Source organism: Gymnoscopelus microlampas, assembly GCF_963454915.1.
Source record: "Gymnoscopelus microlampas genome assembly, chromosome: 1".
NCBI lineage: Eukaryota > Metazoa > Chordata > Actinopteri > Myctophiformes > Myctophidae > Gymnoscopelus > Gymnoscopelus microlampas.
The window spans coordinates 47,305,142-47,328,164 of NC_139962.1; the positions used below are offsets into that span (position 1 = coordinate 47,305,142).

Below are 23,023 nucleotides of genomic sequence, written 5' to 3' on the forward strand. Positions count from 1 at the left end.
TCTTACTTAAGGAAAAGTATCAATATTGCACTGTAGAAGTACTCTGTTTCAAGTATAAAGTCCCGTATTCAAAATGCACTTGAGTAAAAGTACAAAGATATTGGCATCAAATGTTCTTAAAGTACCAAAAGTAAAAAGTAGGCTACTCATTATGCAGAATACTGAAATTGAAAATAGCAGATCTACATAAGCTCAGGTGTGAGCTTGTAGATCTTCTATTTTCAAAAAGCCAATGTTTTACAAAGTAACTAGAAACTCAAGTTTTCAAATAATTGTAGTGGAGTAGAAGTAAAAGTACTGAAAACTGGAAATACTCCAGCAAAGTAAAAAAAATGCTCAAAGTTGTACTTATAAGTAGGCTACAGCACTCGCCTGTAGGCTAACGTGTACAGTAAGAGACCCGGTTGTGTAGGCTACCCATTGCCCAGATTATAAAGTATTAAGAGTTTTAACTGAACTGCATGGAGTGATACAGAGATCACATGTACAGTACGCGTAGCTATGTCCTTAAAGGGATATTTCACTTTCAAATAAAATAAACATTAAAACAAATATATGAAAAACAAATGAAAAAAAGTAACGGAAAATTCACGGCCATCGTGATTTTTACGTTACTTTTTTAATATTTATTCCATGTATCTTTTTAATATTTATTTTAATTTTAAAGTGAAATATCCCTTTAAGACCACATGCACGCTGTTTCCTATACAGTATGTTAATGATCGCCTATTATGTTCTACCAACACAAAGCACCTTAATGATCTTCATACTTGGTCATAAAGTGATTCTATAAGTTCCTCTGTAGTTCGTCATTATGGATAATAAATAATAAACTCACCAATGATGATAGCGCAGGCGCTCATCAGTCCTATTTCCTTCTTCAACGCAACCCTGTCGCTCCCCCCCGGTGGGTTCTTGTCGTTCTCCGTGGCCGTCATGGTTGTTGTGTGTGGAGACTGTCCTCTGTCTGCTTCTAACCTCCTCCTGTTGCTGTTAGTCCATCTGATCTGACACACACGACTGGAGGGGATGTGGAGCTGGACCCCTCTCTCTCTCTCTCTCTCTCTCTCTGACTGACTTTGTGACTCTCTTTCTCTCTCTCACACGCACTCTCTCACTCTGACTGTTTCCCCGCGTTTTCTCTCTTCCTCTCACTCCCTCTCTCTGCTTCTACCTCTCTCTCTCTCTCTCTCTCACTCCCTCTCTGCTTCGACCTCTCTCTCTCTCTCTCTCTCTCTCTCTCTCTCTCTCTCTCTCTCTCTCTCTCTCTCCCCCTCTCTCTCTTTCTCTCTCTCTCCCCCCTCTCTCTCTCACTCCCCCCCCTCTCTCTCTCACTCCCCGCCTCTCTCTCTCTCTCCCTCTCTCTCTCTCTGCTTCTACCTCTCTCACTCCTCACTCCCTCTCTGCATCTCTCTCTCTCTCTCTCTCTCTCTCTCTCTCTCTCTCTCTCTCTCTCTCTCTCTCTTTCTCTCTCTCTCCCCCCTCTCTCTCTCTCTCACTCCCCCCTCTCTCTCTCTCTCCCTCTCTCTCTCTGCTTCTACCTCTCTCTCACTCCTCACTCCCTCTCTGCTTCTCTCTCTCTCTCTCTCTCTCTCTCTCTCTCTCTCTCTCTCTCTCTCTCTCTCTCTCTCTCTCTCTCTCTCTTCTTCTTCTCAGTCCCCAAACAGCTATATTGGCTTACAAATTATTTAAGACCAACTAACTGTAGTAGTATAGTTATCAGGGACGTGCACAGATAGACTCTAGGTGTTGCTAAAGAACCTGCCCTTTGCCCTCTTGACCAGAAGTGCCCTTTTGGCAGGGGGTCTGCCAAATCTTTATGTGATATGATTTTTCTTTTTACCATAACCACTCGAAACCTAGCATCCCTTTTCTGAGGAGAACTTTAGCCAAAAATAGCAGATCTACAAGCCCACAACGCCTCGCGCTGCGAGGCATTGTGGGCTTGTAGATCGGCTATTTTTGGCAAAGAGGTATAGGTGTAGAGGGGAAAAAGAGTGGACCAAGTAAACAAAAAAAAGCATAATTTACTTGAGCACCTGCCCCTCAAAATGTCTGTGCACGCCACTGATAGTTATCAGTCCTTAGACCAGTAGCCTAGTTGGCTAGTATACCAATTGATCACCTTGGCAACCCCCAGCCTTGATTTTGGGAATTCCCCACACCTGCCAAATGATGCCCCACACCTGCCATTGATTAGATGGTTTCCACTTCACAAATTACTTTTCCAACTCTTCTGCATCTACCCTGCAAATACCGTAGGTACATTTCTGTATTCTGGTGAATGCAATTGTTGTCAATGCTGTATGCCTGATAGTTATTTACGTTATTATTTACGTTATTTAGTTATTACACTAATCCAACTTGTTCAGTACAGAATGGGAAAAAAAGAGATAGGCCTCAAGTAAAATGGCAGATTGAAATGAAGCACGTTGGCAACTTTGTGGCAGTCAGGCACACACAAACTGTGAGCCAGTAAGGTGCCAGCCTTCCTGAAGTATGATCACCTCATGACCCCAGTACCAGCTGCACCTGTAAACCATGCCTGAGTGACTACTTGGCCAACACTGTACATTGTCAAGTGTCAGGGTTTAAAAAGGACAAAACATGTCAAAACCAGGAGGCCAGTCAGAACATGCAAGGAAAGCAGAGAAGCCAGAGGCAGTGGGGTGATTCAGTAAAAAAGTGCTTTTCAAAGAGGGTTTGAGGAACCCCAGAGGTCCTTGAGGGGGTCCCCAGCTAAATTATTGATAGGTAGGAACCAAATGGATCCTTGCAGGTCCACAAATGCAACCAAATATTCCAAAACACAGGAAAGTGCTATACAGTCACCCGTTACATTATGGTGCAGTGCTATAACCCTTTAAAGCTTGACACTACATCACTTTCCACAAACAAACACATGCCTGCACGTAAGCAGGGCTCACACACGCCTTATTAGATGTTTCTCACACACATTCAAAGTATTTGAAACATCATGGCAAAACTGTAAAGTACTTAGGCCATATAAGTCAATTAAATGCTATTTAGACCATTCTTTATTTAATGTTGTTTGATTAAATAAAACAGATAACCAGATTAAAACAAATAACATTACAATGCATGCCTGCCTGCAGAGCACAAATCGTGCACCACAGTGCACACATGCACGTGGTGCTAGTTCAGCACCACGGACAGCGATCATGTCATTTTGGAACCCTCTTCAACCAATTACGCTGGACACATATTACCCATGTGATGGGCCCATGTGATGGGCCCATGTGATGGGCCCGCCCGACGTGCCAGGGACCCATGCAGTCCTGATAGAATATAAAGGTTGATGTGACGGGCCTCCGGGAGTCCCTGGCCAGGGGGTTGCCAGACCCCCTGCCCCCCCTTGGCCCCCCCCCCGAAGCTCCGTCCCTGAACCCACCAGTTTTGCTGCTGTGGCACTCTGGATGAGAAGGGCGGAAGTACAGGAAGTACCGCCCAAGGAAGTTATGTTGATGCCTTACATTCCCCGGGAATGAAAATCGTGTTGTGATTGGTCGGGGGGGAAAAAAATGCTTCCGGGGGAAGTACATTATGGGAGTCCCGCCCTACAGACACTTTCTGCGTAAGGTCGTTACAGGCTTTTACCCCGAGAAAATGCTGGGAACAAGGTTATTGGTGTGGCAACACCACTCTGGTCTTGAAACGCATATGCCTCTGGCCACTTCATAAAATAGTCCATCACTACTATGACACAGAAGTTCCCGGTCACGGATGTGTGATCGGACCGAAGCAGAAACTTGTGTCCATATATTATAAGTACAGGCGGACATGCTTCACAGCCTGAACCACCGCTAACAGCTCTTGTTGGGTCAGCAGTTGTAGTACACGACTACTCACTCTCCCCCTTCCAAGATAGCACTGGGCCCAGGCCACTGGCATTACTGCCGTTTGGTTGTCCAGTTCAAATCTCAATACAGAGCTAGCCTTCCTCACCAGCTTGTTCAGTTTGTTTATGGCTGGTGTTGATTTTACCATGGCAAAGGAGAAGACACTCCTGTGGAGGGCCTCTGTGCTGTCAGTCCAGTCCAGACAGTTTCTTCTTTTTTTACCAACTTGCTCGAAGAGTGTGCTAGTCTACTAACAGACAGAGCAACTGGTGAACACCTATGCGACATGGTTTCGACATCTTTTTCAACATTGGCTGTCCTTTAAGCCAATGGGGAGTACTTCCCATACACTTAACGGCAGTCGTCCTCCCATGCTATGGCATCATAACCTTACTAGACACGCCTGCCGTTGGTTCTCTGTGTTTCCTTAATTTAAATACATTTGAGACACCTCTTTTTTTGGTTCTTGTTTCAACTCAAAACAAAACACGGTAATGGCGGCAGCAGGAGAAGAACAAACTGAGTCTGATCAGTAGCTGAATCAGCCTGACAAACCTCCAAGAACACCCCATGGCCTTATCTGAAGTCCATGTTATGAAAAACGCACACACAGAGTCACAGACATAAAAAAAAGACAAACGAAGACAAACTACATCGCTTACAAGCTTCTATAAATTAATTGTGAAAACATTAAATGGTGCATTTATTACCTTGGAGTTTTAATTTTGGACGAGGAATGGGCTAAAATTCTCAGGAATGGCAAGAAAATGTCTAGAGAACTGCGTACGAGACTGATTCAATTTAAAATTATAAATAGGATATATTGGACCCCGTCAAGACTATTTAGGGTGGGCCTGACCGAGAGGGTTAGGGTTAGGGTTAGGGTTAGGGTTAGGGTTAGGGTTAGGGGGTTAGGGTTAGGGTTAGGGTTAGGGTTAGGGTTAGGGTTAGGGTTAAAATTCTCAGGAATGGCAAGAAAATGTCTAGAGAACTGCGTACGAGACTGATTCAATTTAAAATTATAAATAGGATATATTGGACCCCGTCAAGACTATTTAGGGTGGGCCTGACCGAGAGCCCAGAATGTTGGAGATGTCAGGATAGAGATGGAACCTTAATGCATATACTATGGAGCTGTCCAAAAATACAGGACTATTGGGCTGCTATACATGTGAAGCTAGAGAGGATGACAGGGCTGATTATCCCCTTCTCTCCCAGGCTTTTTGTTCTGGGTGACCCCTCTATTTTACGAACTGTATCTCCCCCCTTAGCCCTTATGTTAGGCAGGAGATTGGTAGTCAGGGCATGGAAGGACCCATCTGCACCGGCTCCTTCTCTGTGGTCTAATTCCTTGGGTCAACTGGCCGCATATGAAAGATTGTCTTATAGATTGCTCAACAGGATGGATAAATATGATTTAAAATGGGGATATTATCATTTACACGTTTCAGGTCTTGGGTGACGTTTCCAGCTCGCTATGTGAGCTTCAACAACATTTTAGGGACTTGGGTTAGTTTTGTCTGGGGTAGGACTGGGGTTGACTGTTGGCAGTAGGCCTCTGTGCACTGTATTTTTATTTTTATTGTTGTTTCCTTTGTTGTTGTCTTTGTATTATCTTTTTTCTTTTTTGTCTGGTATTTTGTCTGTTTTGTCCATTCATATGTTGTGTATGGTATGTCTTGTCTTGTTATAATCGTCAGTAATGTAGTTATTGGTTTAAGAATGTCTTTGTAATGTCTATTGTATGTCTTGTCAAAAAAAATGTCTGCATCATCTTTTGAATAGAAATGTATATGTTTGTTTGTCCACAAAAGAAAAATAAAGTACAAATCATAAAAAAAAAAAAAATTGTGCATTTATTTAGCGCTTTTATCCAAAGCACTTTACATAGATTGTGCATTACATTCACCCATTCACACACACATTCATACACCGATGGCGGAGGAAACCATGCAAGGCACCAACCTGCTCATCGGGAGCAATTAGGGGTTCAGTGTCTTGCTCAAGGACACTTCGACACTAACTCTTCTGGGGTAGCCCGGGATCGAATTGGAAACCTCACGGCTTCCATCCAGCCGCTCTACCGGCCACTCTACCCCTGAGCCACTGCCGTCCTATTACAGCCATGCATTGAGATGTAATTACAATGGGTCACATGTAGACCTAAAATAAATGTCAAAGTCATACCAGTTTGACTGGAGAACATGCTACTGGTCAGGAAGAGTGAGTGTGTGTGAGAGAGAGAGAGAGAGAGAGAGAGAGAGAGAGAGAGAGAGAGAGAGAGAGAGAGAGAGAGAGAGAGAGAGAGAGAGAGAGAGAGAGAAGAGAGAGAGAGAGAGAGAGAGAGAGAGAGAGAGAGAGAGAGAGAGAGAGAGAGAGAGAGAGAGACAGACAGACAGACAGACAGACAGACAGACAGACACATGGTGAAAGATAAAGAGACAGTGGGGTGGAGAGAGAGAGAATCAAACTACTAATACTGTCCCATGTGGTGCGTTTCTCTCTCTCTGCCACCCTCTTTCCAGCCTCTCTCTCTTACTCTCTCTCTCTCACTCTGGCCCACACATAGCAGTTCTATCATTAGACTCACAGCTGTACACTCAATGTCACAAAGTTTGTCTTAGGCTTAGATATTAGGCTCTGCATAACTGTCAACACAGTCACACACGCACAAATGCACGCGCAGCGCGCGCGCACACACACACACACACACACACACACACACACACACACACACACACACACACACACACACACACACACACACACACACACACACACAAATATGGCTCTGACCTTTGTAGTCCTTACTATTGGTTGTTTGTAATGGATCTAGAAAGTGAAGATTACATTTGCATTGATTGCAATCGATTACAACATCCCCAAATATCAAGCCATTTGTGTCCTTTGAGTGTACATGCTGTTTATGTGTGAAAAAAAAAGTGGTTTAAGCTGACCTTGGTTGCTTCCCATTCATGCAGTTGCTGTATACACATTTACATGAGCAGCCAAACAACACTACAGTCTTGTGGCTACTGGGAGCTGACCAGCATGACCACCACTATGGTTTCTACTGTCGCTGTTGGCCACTGGGAGCTGACCAGCATGACTACTGTCTTTTACTGTTGGTCACTGTGAGCAGGCCATGCAGTGCAGTGAATAATATTATCACAGTGATCATATGAACAGGTTCACCTGGTTATGATTACCCAGCAACACCCCCGGGCCCATCCTCCCTCTATCTTCAAATGAAATAATTCAAGTATCCCCCTCCCCTCTGGGAGAAAAACAGCGCTAGCAACAACATGTCACTCTCCCCTGGGGGAACGAACGTGAGTACAACCTATTCTCTCCTTTCATTGTCCCTCCACCTCTCCTTATATTCATCCCACCTCCTGTGAGGTGTAACCCGACACCTGGCTGCTGAACCCATCATGGAAATAACTAAATGTGAGAAAAAAAGTACTACAAAAGCTTAGCCTTTGTAGTACTGTACGTTTGTTGCACCATAGAGTTATATAACTCTGTCTATCAATCTGCCGAACGTGGCGGCATCTTTGGTTAAGTATGAGGCTGAATGTCGATTTATTTTTTAACATAGCAGGGATAAAGGGGTGGTCAAACAGAGGCACTTCAAAAATGCCTTGGCAAAACAGCACATCAGGCGCAACAGTGTGGTGCGCCTCTGGAGTGGGCCTGCGTACGTAACTAGATGATAAAATAAGAAAACACAAGGAAAAAGTGATTCAAGCAGACTTTGAGCCTTTAGTGTAATATCAAACTTTCGTCAGCATTTGCCATTGTCCCACTGTTTCTGCCACATCGTCAGGTGAGGTCAAAGTCACAATCGAGGACAATTTCAACATGGGTGGATTTTAATGAAACTCGTTGGGGAATAATCAGTGAGCTGCCCCGAAGAGATGATGTACTTTTGGGGTGAAAAGGTCAAGGTCACAAGGTCAAAGTTACATAATCTGCCACATCTCAGGAACAGATGGATGTATTAAGACATGTATGGAGTAAAAGATGTGGCTCTTAGTCAACTAGCCTGGTCGATTAAGAGTTAACGAGGGTAGAGTTGAGTCGAGGCGTCTGAGCATCAAGGAGAGATATAAAGAGAGCGGAAGGGAGAAAAGTAGATGGAGAAGTAGAGATACAGCAAGAGAGAGAGAGAGAGGAGGAGCACAAAAGGCAGCACAAGAGTTAAGGGGCCTCAACACTCTCTCTCTCTCTCTCTCTCTCTCTCTCTCTCTCTCTCTCTCGCTCTCGCTCTCTCACACACACACACACACACACACACACACACACACACACACACACACACACACACACACACACACACACACACACACACACACACACACACACACACACACACACACACACACACACACACACACACACACACACACACACACACACACACACACACACACACACACACACACACTCACTTCCTCTGCGGTTGAAGGAGTCAGGTCGTTAAGTCGTGGCAGGCTGGCAGTGCCTTTTCTCTGCCCAACCAACCGACAATTAACAAAAAAGAGAGGAAAGCAAGGGCCCCCAACTTGGAAGTCTCCCCACACCCCCTCCTACACCCCCCAACCCTCCAACCACCCTCCATCCCAACCCCAATTCCCTGTCTCCCCCAACTTAAAAAGACCCCCAACAAAGACACGGGAGGCTTGGTTGTTGTTGTTGTTATTGTTTGTTGGGGGAGGGTGGTGGGGGTGCAGGAAGGCGGGCTGACTGAAACACAGGCCACAGTGTGAAGGGGCAGTCGGGGGGGAGAAGAGGGCACGGGAGGGGAGGAGAGGAGGAAGGAAGGGAGGACACGGGAGGAGAGGAGGCGGTGGAGGGCACGAGGATGGGAGGCAGACTGGGGGTGAGAGAGGAGGTATAATAAGGAGGAGCCAGAAGTTGAAGAGGAGTCAGGGGAAGAGAGATGGGGAAGGGGCGATAGGAGGCAGGAGTAAAGAGTAAGGAGGGAGGATGAGGTGGAGGGATTCAGAGTAGTGGTACGTGCAGGGGACAGGACTAGTAGGGGTGTGCTGTGGATATACTCTGCCCTTTCATTTGAACCGTAGCATCCTTATACTGGGGCGAAAATAACAGATCTACAAGCTCACAATGCATCGCAACTTGTACATCAACTATTTGCGGCAAGGAGATTTGGTGTTGAGGGGAAAAAGGAGAGGACCCCGTTCAATTAAGTATATAGGGTTTAAGAGGTTAAAGGAAAAAAGAAAGACCTATTATTTTATGTGTTCGGAAGGTCATGAATAGGGTTTTGGGGTTGGGGATCCTTCCTTGTTTCTTTTTTCCCCCCATGGTACACAGTCAAATCCTCAGTAGTAATTTAACTCGGAGTGGACATTGTTTTACCAACGGGACCCCATTTGGGTGCATTGTTATAGTCAAATTAACACTGAGTATTTTATTGTGTATAAGCAGGATGCCACCAGGTGTCCCATTATTGATGAATAATGGACGAGGCGGAGGTGAAGACTGGATGTTGCCAGCAAATAGTTGACCTTTTGTAAAAATGACCTACAGTAAAACAAAGCAGAAGCAGCAGGTTTTCCTGTTGACTGTAGAACAAGCAGAGAGACTGGCTGAGCATGAAAACAAGTGCCTCTTTCATGTGCCTTACAAACTACAAGAGCTGGAACTGCTGTTACTACTACTCAATTAGCAGCCTATCACAATATACGTTTAGTTCCTGTTGTAGTGTTTGCCAATATCAATAGCTGACAGAAAATGAACTTGGGCCCAAGCTGCTCCTATATCGCACAGGTTTTCAAAGTGGGGCACAGCCTGAATGAATTAAAATAATCTTTAAAAAAAATCTAATTCTAATTCACAGCATGTCACACTTGTAGATTGGCTATTTTTGCTTTTTTCCCCCCTGCCATTTTGCAAAAGGAGGGCCAGAGGTTACAGTATGTCAAGGGGGTCCTTGGCATAGAAAGGTTTTGGAATCCCTGCCATATAGCAATTCAGTTCCAGGGAAAAGGTCTATAAACTCAGAAAGAATCCTGATAGAGTCACATAATGTGTGATGTCACATGACTGCTAGTCTTGTCAAAATCATATGCAGCACTAGGATTAAAAGCAGTGACTGAAGTTAACCTCTTAAACCCTTTGTAAAACGGACCTGAGTTGCAACTGCACTTGGTACGCTAGCTCTTTTTCTCTCAACACCAAATCTCTTCATGTTGCAACGTGTTGTTAGTTTAAAGGATAGGTTCACCAGTGTAGTGTTGGATATCTGTAGTCAGCTGCTGGCAAAAACAGAGAGTTACACTTACTAGCCAGTAGCTACTAAGTTTAACAGTTTAGAAATGGGGAATTCCAAGTTACCTCCAAAATGGCACATGTAGATTCCACAGAGGAGTTTTTGTGTACAGATTAAATTACAAAATAATGTTTCGATTTCATGACACCATTTAATGCACTTCACCTACAGCAGAACAGTTTTTTTCCAACGCTGCTATAGTGTGGCTATAATTGTTTAAGTGAGCAACTGGTTTTAACAAATGCTTCCAAAATAGTGTGAAACCCACAGTATAGCCAATAGATTTTTAAGAGATATTATAATAAAGTAAGTCATTTTTCTTAGTTAGTTTTAGTGCCCAAGAAGAAGCTGATCTTTGTCTCTGTAAGACAACACTGTGTCTCTGTGTCCATTGATGAGTGATCTATTATTCATGTCTTCATGGAAGTGGTTGAGCTCCTTTACAGTTAAACACTGCTCTTGTTGCTGTTATTTACCTGCATTCATCATCTCCATTCATTCCCCATATCTGAACTCTCTCTACTGTTCTATCATAGCTATATCTTCGATCTGTCTCTCTATCACTCTGTGACGGTCACGTTCACAAGTTCTCCATGCATGCAGGCTGGGAAGCAGCAGGAGATAAAATAAAAGATAAGACCTGTATTGATCCCGCGACGCACGAGAGATTCAGTCACCATAGGCAGCACAGCATGTAAGATACAGTTACAGGGCAAGGATAAGTCCTGTAGATACAGCAGGCTAAAGACATCACACACAAAAAAGAAACACCATCAATAGGGAGGGAGGAGAGAAGTGATGGAGGGATGAGAGGTGGGAGAGGAGGAGGGTGGAAGGGGAAGGAGAGAGATGGAGAGAGGGGGGCATTAATCTGACATAAGCTCAATTCCCAGCACCATTCATTAACCGACAGTGATGAAGAGAGGGAGAGAAGAGAGAAAGAGTGTGTGTGTATGTGTATGTGTGTGTGTGTGTGTGTGTGTATGTGTGCGTGCGTGCGTGCGTGCGTGCGTGCGTGCGTGCGCACACATGTGTGCACGTGTATAACGGAGTGTGTGTTCCTGGAAGCAGTTTTAGTATGAACTGCATTAATGGAATGAGTTTAGGGTGGTGTAGCAGTGCATGATGGGAGCAAGCAGTACTAGGAACAGGTTTCCTTCTTCTCTGAATTAGTTCACATGAATGCAAATCTCTCCCTGCTCTTCATCAAGTGACGGCTCTGTCATGTGAGCTGAACTCAACCCTGGGGGGAGTTGAGGGAGTTGGAAACAGGTGAAAGGTTAATCACTATCAATGAGAAACCGTTGGTGTTTCTGGGGTAAAAAGTTAATTAGAATAGAAATAAATAAAAAACCAAAAAAATGTTCTGATGAAGGCAGGTAGCTCAAGAAGTTTGATTCAAAAAAAGAGCATAAAGCGGAAAGGCTGTCTGACTTGTTTTACATGCCTCCACAAGTCAGCACCTCATAATAGAAAGAGTGATGTCTCGGAGGTGGTACTGTGTATGCATAGTTCCTGACATATATCATATGTCAGGAACTTTGTGGTATATTAAGTACAGTACAGTATGGTATGTGTGTGTGCGCACGTGTGTGTGTGTGTGTGTGTGTGTGTGTGCGTGCGTGCGTGCGTGCGTGCGTGCGTGCGTGCGTGCGTGCGTGCGTGCGTGCGTGCGTGCGTGCGTGCGTGCGTGCGTGCGTGCGTGCACACAAGTGAATATGATGTATATCTGTGTGTGCGTGTGCGTGTGCGTGATGATTGCATGAAATTAGCTCCTTTGAAATCAAAGAAGGAGTTGACTTTCAAACTGTTTATTTTCAAAGGAGACATGGAGAGAGAGAAGGAGCGAAGGAAGAAGGAGATCAAGGAGAAAGAGAAGGAAGAGGGGGTAGAGATGGAGAGATGGACAGTCTGTCTCTGGTTCTTTCACTCCCTCCATGTCCTGCCCCACTCCCCCCATTCTCACATTATCTCTCTCGTATCTCTCTCATTCCATCCTTCCATCTTTGATCGATCACTAATATTTATCTTCTGTTCTTCTTCTTCGCCTCCGCTCTCTCCCTCTACTCTCTCTCTTTCCCTCTCTCCCTCTCCTCTCTCCCTCACTTTCCCTCTCTCCCTCTCCTCTCTCCCTCACTTTCCCTCTCTCTCCCTCTCTCTCTCGTCCACAGATCGCAGATCAGTGAAGTTCTTGTGTGGAGCGGCAGAGCTGCATAGCAACCACAGCCACTGCATAGCAACCACAGCCACAGTGGAACAGTAGAGAAGCTTTTAGGTACTTCCTCTTCGTGGAACCTACACACACACACACACACACACACACACACACACACACACACACACACACACACACACACACACACACACACACACACACACACACACACACACACACACACACACACACACATGTATACACGCACGCACGCACGCGCACGCACGCACGCACGCATATACTATACAGTACACACACTTACACATATGCACACACATGCATGCACGCACGCACGCACGCACACGCACACACACACACACACACACACACACACACACACACACACACACACACACACACACACACACACACACACACACACAGTGGGTGACACTTAAACACTTAGGCCTTTGAAAGGAGGAGGTTGAAGCACATTTTGACAATGAGCTTTGTGACTGGCTGTGAAAAAAGAAGAGAAATGAGCGGAAGCTTTCTGTTTTCCAGAGCCATTTGTGTCGCCGATGAGAGCAGAGAGTGCTGGCTGTACCACACACACACACACACACACACACACACACACACACACACACACACACACACACACACACACACACACACACCAAACACACGGATGGACGCACACACACACACGCACGCACGCACGCACGCACGCACGCACGCACGCACGCACGCACGCACGCACACACACACACACACACACACACACACACACACACACACACACACACAGAGGAGACCAGTGTGATGGCGGTCAATGGACCAAAGTCAAAGAGCTGGGACTGCTTTTTGCCTGCTTCAAATGTCAAGGGTCATGGTTAGAGGTTACTCTCTAAAATCCTATGTGTTCATTTAACTCTGAGAGTGTACAACTATAACAAAATGGTTGCATTTGTAATCTCAGCGTTGACCCTGATGTTTCTTCATGTTTTTAGTGGCAGAAAACATTTCACCCAAAGCTTTCACTGAGACGTTGGTAATGGTTACTTTACCGCACTTCACTCAAATATATTAATTAAAATTGGTAACATATTTTTGGATATTGTATGTTTCATTACTGAGACAGGAGGTTTTGGTAGTCTCTGTGGGTCAGAGAGATATCGGTGTTTGTCTCAGTAGGACTCCCTAGTTTAAGGTGGGACCTGAACCCTGCACAGTGTCTTTATAAATACACATCTAATCTCATAGTGCCTCATAGCATATAGAGACAACAGACTGACACACTGCCCCATCTAGTGCTTAAGACAGCCTGGTACAATGGCCATCTGGAACACCTTCTTACGTAACCACTTAAACCCTATATATATATACGTAGTTAGTCCCCCAGGGTTCTATACTTTTTTTCCAAAAGGTTATATACACATACAAACACATAACAAACAACTACAAAACACCACAGACACTACTACTCAATACAATATAAATAATCTATATCATTATATTGTTTCAGTCAAGGATCTAAATTGGGACCCCATTAGAGAAGAACATTAATATTCTTCTCTTATGGGGGTCCCCGGCAAACAATTGTTGTTAGATCAGATTCAGTACAGAATTCTAAAACTGACTGTGCTGTAGGAGTGGAGAGGAGAATCCTATGATCTGAAAAGTCATTATTTTGCATTCTCTCATGGGGCAATTTCCAGTGAAATTGTGGAACCCTCTCAAGGAGCCCTGGAGGTCTCTGGACCCCCAGATCCTTTGAGATTATCAAAGGAGAACCACTGATTTACAGTAGGCTATAGTATAGCCTACTGTAAAAACTGTATAGCCGCTATACAGTATGTGAGTAGCCTACATAAGAGCATGGTTCCTCACTTGAGGACTTGAGGACATGGCAACAACAGGGATTTAACCAATTATAGGATCCAACGGCTTCTATTTTTTCCACAACATTTATAATGATGTCTTCTTCAGGACAGGTCCTTTGTTGTATCTTTTCTGTTTAATGAAGCAGAAATATCTTAAATTGATCAATATAAATTAACCTTCCCTCTCAGTGCACCACAGACTGAAAGTCAAGCCTTTAGCGCCATCTAGTGGTTAATGCAGCCTTGTACAATTGTACAGTTTTAAAAGTGTGGTGTGTGCGCGTGTGTGTGTGTGGGTGTGTGTGTGTGTGTGTGTGTGTGTGTGTGTGTGTGTGTGTGTGTGTGTGTGTGTGTGTGCGTGCGCGCGCGTGTGCGTGTGCGTGTGCGTGTGCGTGTGCGTGTGCGTGTGTGTGTGTGTGTGTGTGTGTGCGCGCGTGCGCGGGTGTGTGTAGGCCTACTTCATGAACTTCATTTCCAACAACAGAAAGAATTGGATTGCCCAACCAGAGCAAACTGACTCCACCCAGCTGGCACTCAAAGTAAGCCAAAACAAACAGTGTGACTGAATGGGCAGAGATCTGTTCTGAAATACCATTGGCTATTTGTTGACAAATGGAATGAAGCTCAATCTGCTATTCCACATATTGCAAGATAAAAAAGTTATATATTTTAGGCTACTTATAGAGTTTACATTAATGCAATAGAAGATGTGAAGAGATTTGTATTCAACAAAATCCCTGCAAAGGTTATGCTCTACTCTATTGTAAAAATGGTAATGTACTGTGTCTTCATGGCCCACTGTGTTTGTCTATAAGATAATGATAGCTCACATCATGGCACTTTGATGAACACATCTTTATTGCCAAACATACAAGATACCATAAAACAAACAAGACAGACATTCTGTAAATACAAAATAGACAAAAAGCAAATACAAAACAGATAAAAACACAATAAATTAGTCAAAAGGAGATGAGTTGGTAAAGAGACAGGTTAAGAACTGATATATATCACAGGTTTACAGGAGTAGCTCCATTATTGCAGTTTCAAGAAAGTAGGAAAGAAATAGAGAAACAAAGAAACAGCTAAAACAGTCAGTATCAACATGAGCAGTGTAAAATATATACTAAAGTACATGATATATACAAGGTGTGTGGTTAAAAATATTTAAAAAAAATGGGGCAGGTAAAACGCAGCAGATATAATAACAACCATGACATGAGTGTAAGTGACAGTCAGTGCCAGTGCAGTGCAGCCAGTGGTGGGGAAAGTACTCAATTTTTTTTAACTTAAGTAAAAGTATCAATAAACTCCAAAAATAGTTTATTGAAGTACCAAAAGTAAAAATACTCATTATGCAGAATGTCCAGTTTCACAATATCATATTTATAACATTTATAAAACATTTTTGAAAATAGCAGATCTACAAGCTCACAATGTGTGATGCGTTGTGAGCTTGTAGATCTGTTATTTTCAAATAGCCAAAGTTTAAATAGGGCTGAAGTGGTTAATGTATGTTTTGTAATAATGATAAAAATCGACAAAGTAACTGGTAACTAAAGTTTTCAAATATTTGTAGTGGAGTGTGTACAATGTGTGCCTGCATGTGAGATATGTAGTGGAGTAAAAGTAAAAGTATTGAAATAGGAAACACTCCAGTAAAGTAAAAAATACAGCAGAATTGTACTTAAGTACAGTACTTGAGTAAATGTCCTTAGTTTACTTTCCACCACTGAGTGCAGCAACAGCGGGGCACACCTGCAGTCATATATATACAGGAAGATAATCCTGTGTGGCGGCCTCTGTCGTCAGGACAGCCTGGCGACAGGCGGGCTTAGCACTTGTTCAGCCTGATGGCACATTGAAAGACATGTTGAAAGACGTGTTAATGTTACAGACACAGACACAGAATGTTGACCTGCTGTCTAACCCTGTTTGATCTGCAGTCTGCTAGTTGGTGTACAGACTTTCACAAGATAAGGTCAGTGCTCTGCTTATACCAAAATGGGAATGTTTTGGTTGTAGATATGCAATAAAACACAATGCACACTCATCAAGACATCTTAAATTAATAATATATAGTAGTGCAGAAAATGACCAAGGAAGCAACGACCCGTGTGGGTTTGCAGCACAATATATGGTGGAGTAGAACTTCAGCTTGGTTGAATTGTTGCGCTGTTTATGCTTTCCATCCTGAGAGACTCCCATCCCCCTGCCTCTTGGATCTTCCAATAATCCTCTGGTGGAAACATTAACCACTTTCAAACTGTCGTCCCCATTTTGGGCATGTCATTATAGGTAGGAAATTCGCTTTTCAAAGATTTTCAAAAAGTGTCAATAAAGCAGATCTACAAGCTCACAATGCATCACTATGCGTTGCGTTGTGAGCTTGTAGATCTGGGGTTTAAGGGGTTGACTCCATCTGAAAAAGGAAGCAGACTGGTCAATGAAAGCAGATGCCGTCTGTGGGCCTATGACTTTAAGGTTGCTAGTTTAAATCCCTGAGGTGCTTAGAAAATGAGGAGTGGCTTTCTTCCTCGCCTCCATCAACAAGTGCCATGAATGTGCCTTTTAACACAAGACTTAATCCCAATTAGTTGCAGAGGAGCTGTGCTGTGGCCAGCTCCCTGTGACCCAACTGTGGTCCCTTTCCCATAAACAGGCTCAGGGCCAGAATTTCATTGGTTCCAATTCCCTAGAAAAGTACTGGAACCATAACCAAACAGCTTTGTGCTGTATTCTCTTTGGAAAATGTTATTATATTATTAATAATAATAATAATTAAAAAAACATACATTTACACACCGTGATTTTGTTGTGTGCCTTCAACACTGTAGTTTCATGATGTGTTTTTCAACATTTAATATTCAGTTTGCTTTGTTCTGACTTCATTATGGGCTCCGGTTCCAGTAACATACAATCTAACCACACAACTCTTTGACTGGCAGGTTGGGAAATAACCGACATTGCCAAGGACTCACCCTACAATTAACACAATCACAGAGCAGGCATCACAATCTCACAGCAATAAAAACTCAACAAAGCTGCAGCAATCCTGAAACAGCCTCTCAGCTCTTGACATTACACACTCGTTACCAGGCAACCAGAGACACTTGTGGCCAGGAGTAGCCTTTAATTTGCAGGCAATAGCCACCAACCAGCCCGCTACGGCTAATCTATCTTTAATTTACACATGTAGCTGAGGCTCATATGCAGAGTGACTTTCAAGTCCAACGTTGGAAAAGGTTTGAGTACTGAGTTCAGCAACTTTGTAATCAACCAGTGGTAAATAGTGCAAGCATCAGAGCCACAGTGGACAGACACTTCCAGTGATCCTATGGTCATGATAAGGAACAGTATCACTACAGACATTTGATTTGTATTTTGAACTGGTGACTGTACGTGTATGTGTGTGTGTGTGTGTGTGTGTGTGTGTGTGTGTGTGTGTGTGTGTGTGTGTGTGTGTGTGTGTGTGTGTGTGTGTGTGTGTGTGTGTTTTATGATGGCCATATACAAGGTTAGCCGAGTTGAATGGTATGCGGGTGGTCCAAGAACAGAGAGGTCACAGGTTCAATCCTAACAACTTTGGCATGTGTCCTGCTCAACTCTTGAGCAAGGCACCGAAACCGTCTCTGCTCACTCGTGAGTCTCTCTGGATAAAAGCATCAGTGACAGATATAATAGACTATAGAATGTGTTTGACTTTTACCTGAGGGTTTTGTCAACTTGGCTGACAGACCAGCCGATGAGAACACGTTTTTTATGATTGTGCAAATGAGAGCAACATACGTAGTGATTACGTGTCTTTGTGTATACGGTATCGGTATGTGTGTGAATTTGCCTCTGAGGGTGTGCCTGTGAAAGTCTATTAAATATTAACTCAATCTGCTGAAAGAGCAGCAAAATATTAAATTAATCACATATTTGAGGTTTCTTGGTTTTATGGTATGAATATCGTATTACTTTGATAGTACTAGTTAACCAGAGAATTGTGCAAAACATATTCATTGGCAATGTATGAGTACAGTATGTTTCATTGGCTATGTTAACACACATGAGCCAGATAATATTGGAGTAACCGAGCCAGCATACACTAGGAAATGAGATATGGACATGGTGCACCAGCAGATGAATAGTTGAGTATCCTGAATAGCCTATTATTAAGGGAATGTTGGTGTGCATGTAAATCAATGCATGTTTTCTTCCTCATTTCAGGAACAGTGTGGTTTCAAATTTACATGACATACAATGTCCTTATATCATGCACCATTACCTAATAACCCACACCTCTTTTGATGTTTTTACTAAAACTATTGTTTAACTGTGTGGTTCACAGTACAGTAAGTTCACATGCATCTGAGAGCAGGTGTGTAAAGTAACTAAGTATATGTACTCAGCTACTGTACGTATTTTTCACTTTCTTCAGTATTTACAATTTTCAATACTTTTACTTCTACTCCACTACATCTCAGAGGACAATATTGTACTTTTACTCCACTACAATTATATGACAACTTTAGTTACTAATTACTTTGTAGATTTGTATTATTATTATAAAACATACACTAGCCCCTTCAGCCCTAAATATTTCGGAAACTTGAAAATAGCCCGATCTACAAGCTCTGATGCGATCCATTGTGAGCTTGTAGATCTTCTATATTCAAAAGATTTTTGAACTCATGAAATAGGACATTCTGCACAATGAGTTATACTTTTGGTACTTTAAGTACATTTTGATGCCGATACTTTTGTACTTTCACTCAAGTACATTTTGAATACAGGACTTCTACTACTTGTAACAGAGTATCTACATTATTTGCTGTGTGTGTTGATTGTTGATACTTTTACTGTATTTTAGGGTAGGGTAAGTGATATCTTTTGGTATTTTTGTTTGTTTAAGAAGGTTACAGTATTATATTCTGATAGTAATCATTGCTACAGAGCGTTTGTTTCGGTCACAGGGGTCTCTCTAGCTCTTTAGTAAACAGAATATAGTACATTTTCAGGTAGGAGACAAAATTTAAGCCAATTAGGAGAGAGCACTGAAAATGCATTTTCTGTTTAATAAAGAGCTGGAGAGACATGGGAGACTCCTCTTACTGAACAAACTCTCTATAGCAATGATTACTATCAGAATATAGAGCTATTTAACACTTACTTTAACCAAAGTAAATCACTTACCCTACCTTTAAGTCAAACATGTGAGTATACTTCTATTCCATCATCACTGAGAGAGAGAGAGAGAGAGAGAGAGAGAGAGAGAGAGAGAGAGAGAGAGAGAGAGAGAGAGAGAGAGAGAGAGAAAACATTACATCCCCTGTCAATCAGTTTGAAAATGGGAGGGGCTTCAGCCTCTCTCAGAGGCAGATCCACAATGATCTCTCAGTAGTGTTCAGATCACACAGAGAGGAGGATCAACTGAACTGCGACACAAACCACCACACACACACACCTGTTGAATAAAAGTTCGGAATTCGTTCCGTTTTTTCTTCTGAGATTCACTGAAAAAAAACTCTCTACTTTTGGAGTTTTTTTGGACGTGGGGCAACAATGACGGACACTCTTTTACCAAACGGTATCAAAGATACTCTCCGAGGGGCAGAGAAGTACTTTAAAAAGGTGAGTCGGTGGTGGTGGTGCTCATAGTTTACCACCAGATTATAAATAATATTAAACATAATAGAATGTCATATTTTGTCATATATTATACATAGTTTACCTGCTGTAAAATTATAAGTAAAAAAAAAACAACGTTGTAGGAATTGTTCGTCATAAAAGAAAAGTTGGTTAAATATGTTGCTGTTCAGTTTTACCTGGACGTGGGAGCGAAGACATTTTACGACATAATTCCAATGAAACATCGGACAGTTTAACGTTGTTGCTACGGATCGTTACTTCTACAGTCACACTTCACAGGCACATGCGTGCGTAAACATGCACACTAGTAGTAATGTTCATAAATACTTTTCATAAAGCGTTATACGTGTGTATGACTTGACGTAGACCTACTATATCGGGTTCTGTCAAGTGGTGGAAAGTAACTAGATTATTTTATTACAAAACATACCACTTCAGCCCTATATACATTTCGGCCTTTTGAAAATAGCCGATCTACAAGCTCACAATGTGTTCAAGATGCTTGGCATTGTGAGCTTGTAGATCTGTTATTTTCAAGATTTTTATACATTTTATACATTTGAAAACTTGTGAAATGACATTCTGCTCAATGAGTACTTTATACTTTTGGTACATTTTGATACCAATACTTTTGTACTCTTACTCAAGTAAATTTTGATTGAGTATTTGTACTTTGCAGTATTGATACTTTTACTTAAGTAAAACATTTGAGCACTTTTCCCACCGCTGGTTGTCCTCAGTCTCACTCCTCTGATATTATCAGTGACATTAACATTGAAAACATTGATCCCTTGGATCCCTCCACTCGTACTGTTCTCCTCAAACTTGTTATTTAACAGTGAAACTCGGGGTAGCTTATCAATGTCTCTTCGATACCTTTATCAGCGTGTTATTGTGATATTAGCGTGTGAAAACTGATTCTTTCTTTAGGAAACCTGTTCTTCCACTTTACTTGTAAGTTGTTTTGGTGATCAGTTGCCAACAAAATTGATTGTTTTTTTTTGGCCAGTTGATTCTATATACATTTTGCTATGACTAATCAACAGCTTGTTGATATATAAATGATATTAACTGATATTTGTTATAAATAGTTGCATAAAATGGACGACATTTGAACACAAGGACATATTCTCCTGTGATGTGTAATTTAAAACAATCGGTTCTTTTTTAAATCCTTTATACAGATACTCAATAGACAATGTCATTGGATAAACAGCTGTTTAACTAATTTTAAGATGCCATTGACTGTCCCTTGACCATGGCCTGCACTCCTTCTATGAATGCTACATTTCAACTTAGCCATTGAGTCTTGTGTGTATTTTAATGCTGTACAGTATGTACTGTTTGTAACGTTTTCTGTCTCACTGCTGATGCTGTTCTTTTAGTTTTGGTCAGTTTAACTGTGAAAGACAGTTTAACTGTCTGCATGACCAAGCTGGTTAGACAGTTACTGTAGGTAATGCTCTACAGTCAGTCAGTGTTCTTAGAGGCTCAGAGGATGCAATAAGTTGAGCTTGATTGGTAGACTTGGGCTACATCACTGCTTCTCTCTCACACATCAGACTCCTCACTACTATCTGTATCTGTCTCTCTCTCTCTCTCTCACACACACGCACGCACGCACGCACGCACGCACGCACGCACGCACGCACGCACGCACGCACACACACACACACACACACACACACACACACACACACACACACACACACACACACACACACACACACACACACACACACACACACACACACACACACACACACACACACACACACACACACACAGGCAGTATGGAGGAGAAAGAGATGGCAGGGCTGTCAGTACCAGATGTCTGTGTGTGGAGGGAGTGGGTGTCAGGCCATTAATAGCATTGTCACAGTGGACAAGTGTATCAGAGAAGCTATTTAGAGAATGTTGTCCTAATACACATGACATTGTATGTATGGCAACACACTTATCTGTTGACTGTTCAATCTTGGGGTGTTTTTGAAGTTAGCCAATCAAAAATCCCCCTCAATATTTGGGTGGGTGGATGTGTGAGTTTTGGATTTGGATTGAGTGCATTTCCACTTGCATGGAACAGGCTCGACTTGACAGACTGGACTAGCGTTGTTTTCCACTGCAGATAGTACCCCTCAGCTCTGGTCTTTATAATGACGTTGTCTAACCCTCTGGGTAGGAGAGTGCTGAACAATGCTAAAGTCAAAGCTCTGACCAATCAGTAGCTGACAGTGTTTTCATGTCACCTTTTGGTGTCACCCCAGCACACTTGGAACCACAACAGAGGTGATACCAAGCTGGTTCCATGCAGTAGAAAAGTGAGATAAAACATCACATAGTCACCGTCTGCCTGAAGAAAATCATCAGTGATAGTCCTATATTTTTGATACCAGTCATTTCATCAAAGCGTGGATTTGTTCGGTGGAAACTTCCTCTCAGTCAGTTCACCTTCCTTTAGGAGAAGACAGGGTTAATTTCTGTTGCTTTTATTTGTTTTATGGAATATGACACCTAGGCATATTCATTATGCAAATTGTGTGGTACAGTGGTCAATTTGCATATTCCCCTGCTCATGCCTCAGCCTGGCTCAGGAGGACTGTAACAGAGAAACCAAACCTGTTATTATACAGTTGTATAAAAGTGGTCATGACAGCTACTTGACTTGAAGATGATCTCCTGTCATGCTGAATGTACTGTTGGTGTGGATGCGATCATATTTATTGTCATTTTTGTTGACATAATAAAAAGACTGAAAGAAGAAACTCCCGCACACTTGTCTTCAAATGCAATTAAAACAGTTTTAATGGGAATAACAATGTTTCAGTCTGTTAGACCTTCATCAGGTTATCTTTTATGTGATGCATTTTGTTCCCAAAATAAGGTTCTGAATCTGATCATAAAAAGATAACGAAGGAATAACGATGAAGGTCTAACAGACCAAAACGTTGTTATTCCCATTAAAACGTTTTTAATTGCGTTTGAAGATAGTGTGCAGGAGTTCTTTCTTTCAGTACGTTGGGGCCTTCGTTTGGTCTTCTCCTACGCACTCACCTTCGTAATCGTAGGTGTGCAAAAGACTTGCTTTGACATAATAAAAAGAAGAAAACATTCTTGAGCTGTGACCAATTCAAACAAAAAAATAGTTCATGTTTGACTTGGCAGACTTGGTATCTGGCTGCCATTA

At 42.5% G+C, this 23,023-nt stretch overlaps 2 protein-coding genes across 3 annotated transcripts in view; one reads left to right on the plus strand and one right to left on the minus strand.

Annotated features, from left to right (window-relative positions):
* The window catches only part of slc7a10a (solute carrier family 7 member 10a), a 40,317-nt gene extending 39,209 nt beyond the window's left edge, over window positions 1-1,108 (minus strand). The window contains exon 1 of the mRNA XM_084059532.1: window positions 839-1,108. Within this exon, the coding sequence (XP_083915658.1) occupies window positions 839-938 (100 nt within the window). The 5' untranslated portion in view covers window positions 939-1,108. The remainder of the gene's footprint in view (window positions 1-838) is intronic.
* Window positions 1,109-19,600: 18,492 nt separating this feature from the next.
* rhpn2 (rhophilin, Rho GTPase binding protein 2) overlaps window positions 19,601-23,023 on the plus strand; it is a 55,957-nt gene continuing 52,534 nt past the window's right edge. For both annotated transcript variants that reach the window (XM_084063848.1, XM_084063849.1), the window contains exon 1: window positions 19,601-19,818. In XM_084063848.1, coding sequence (XP_083919974.1) covers window positions 19,750-19,818 — 69 coding nt within the window. In that variant the 5' untranslated portion in view covers window positions 19,601-19,749. The remainder of the gene's footprint in view (window positions 19,819-23,023) is intronic.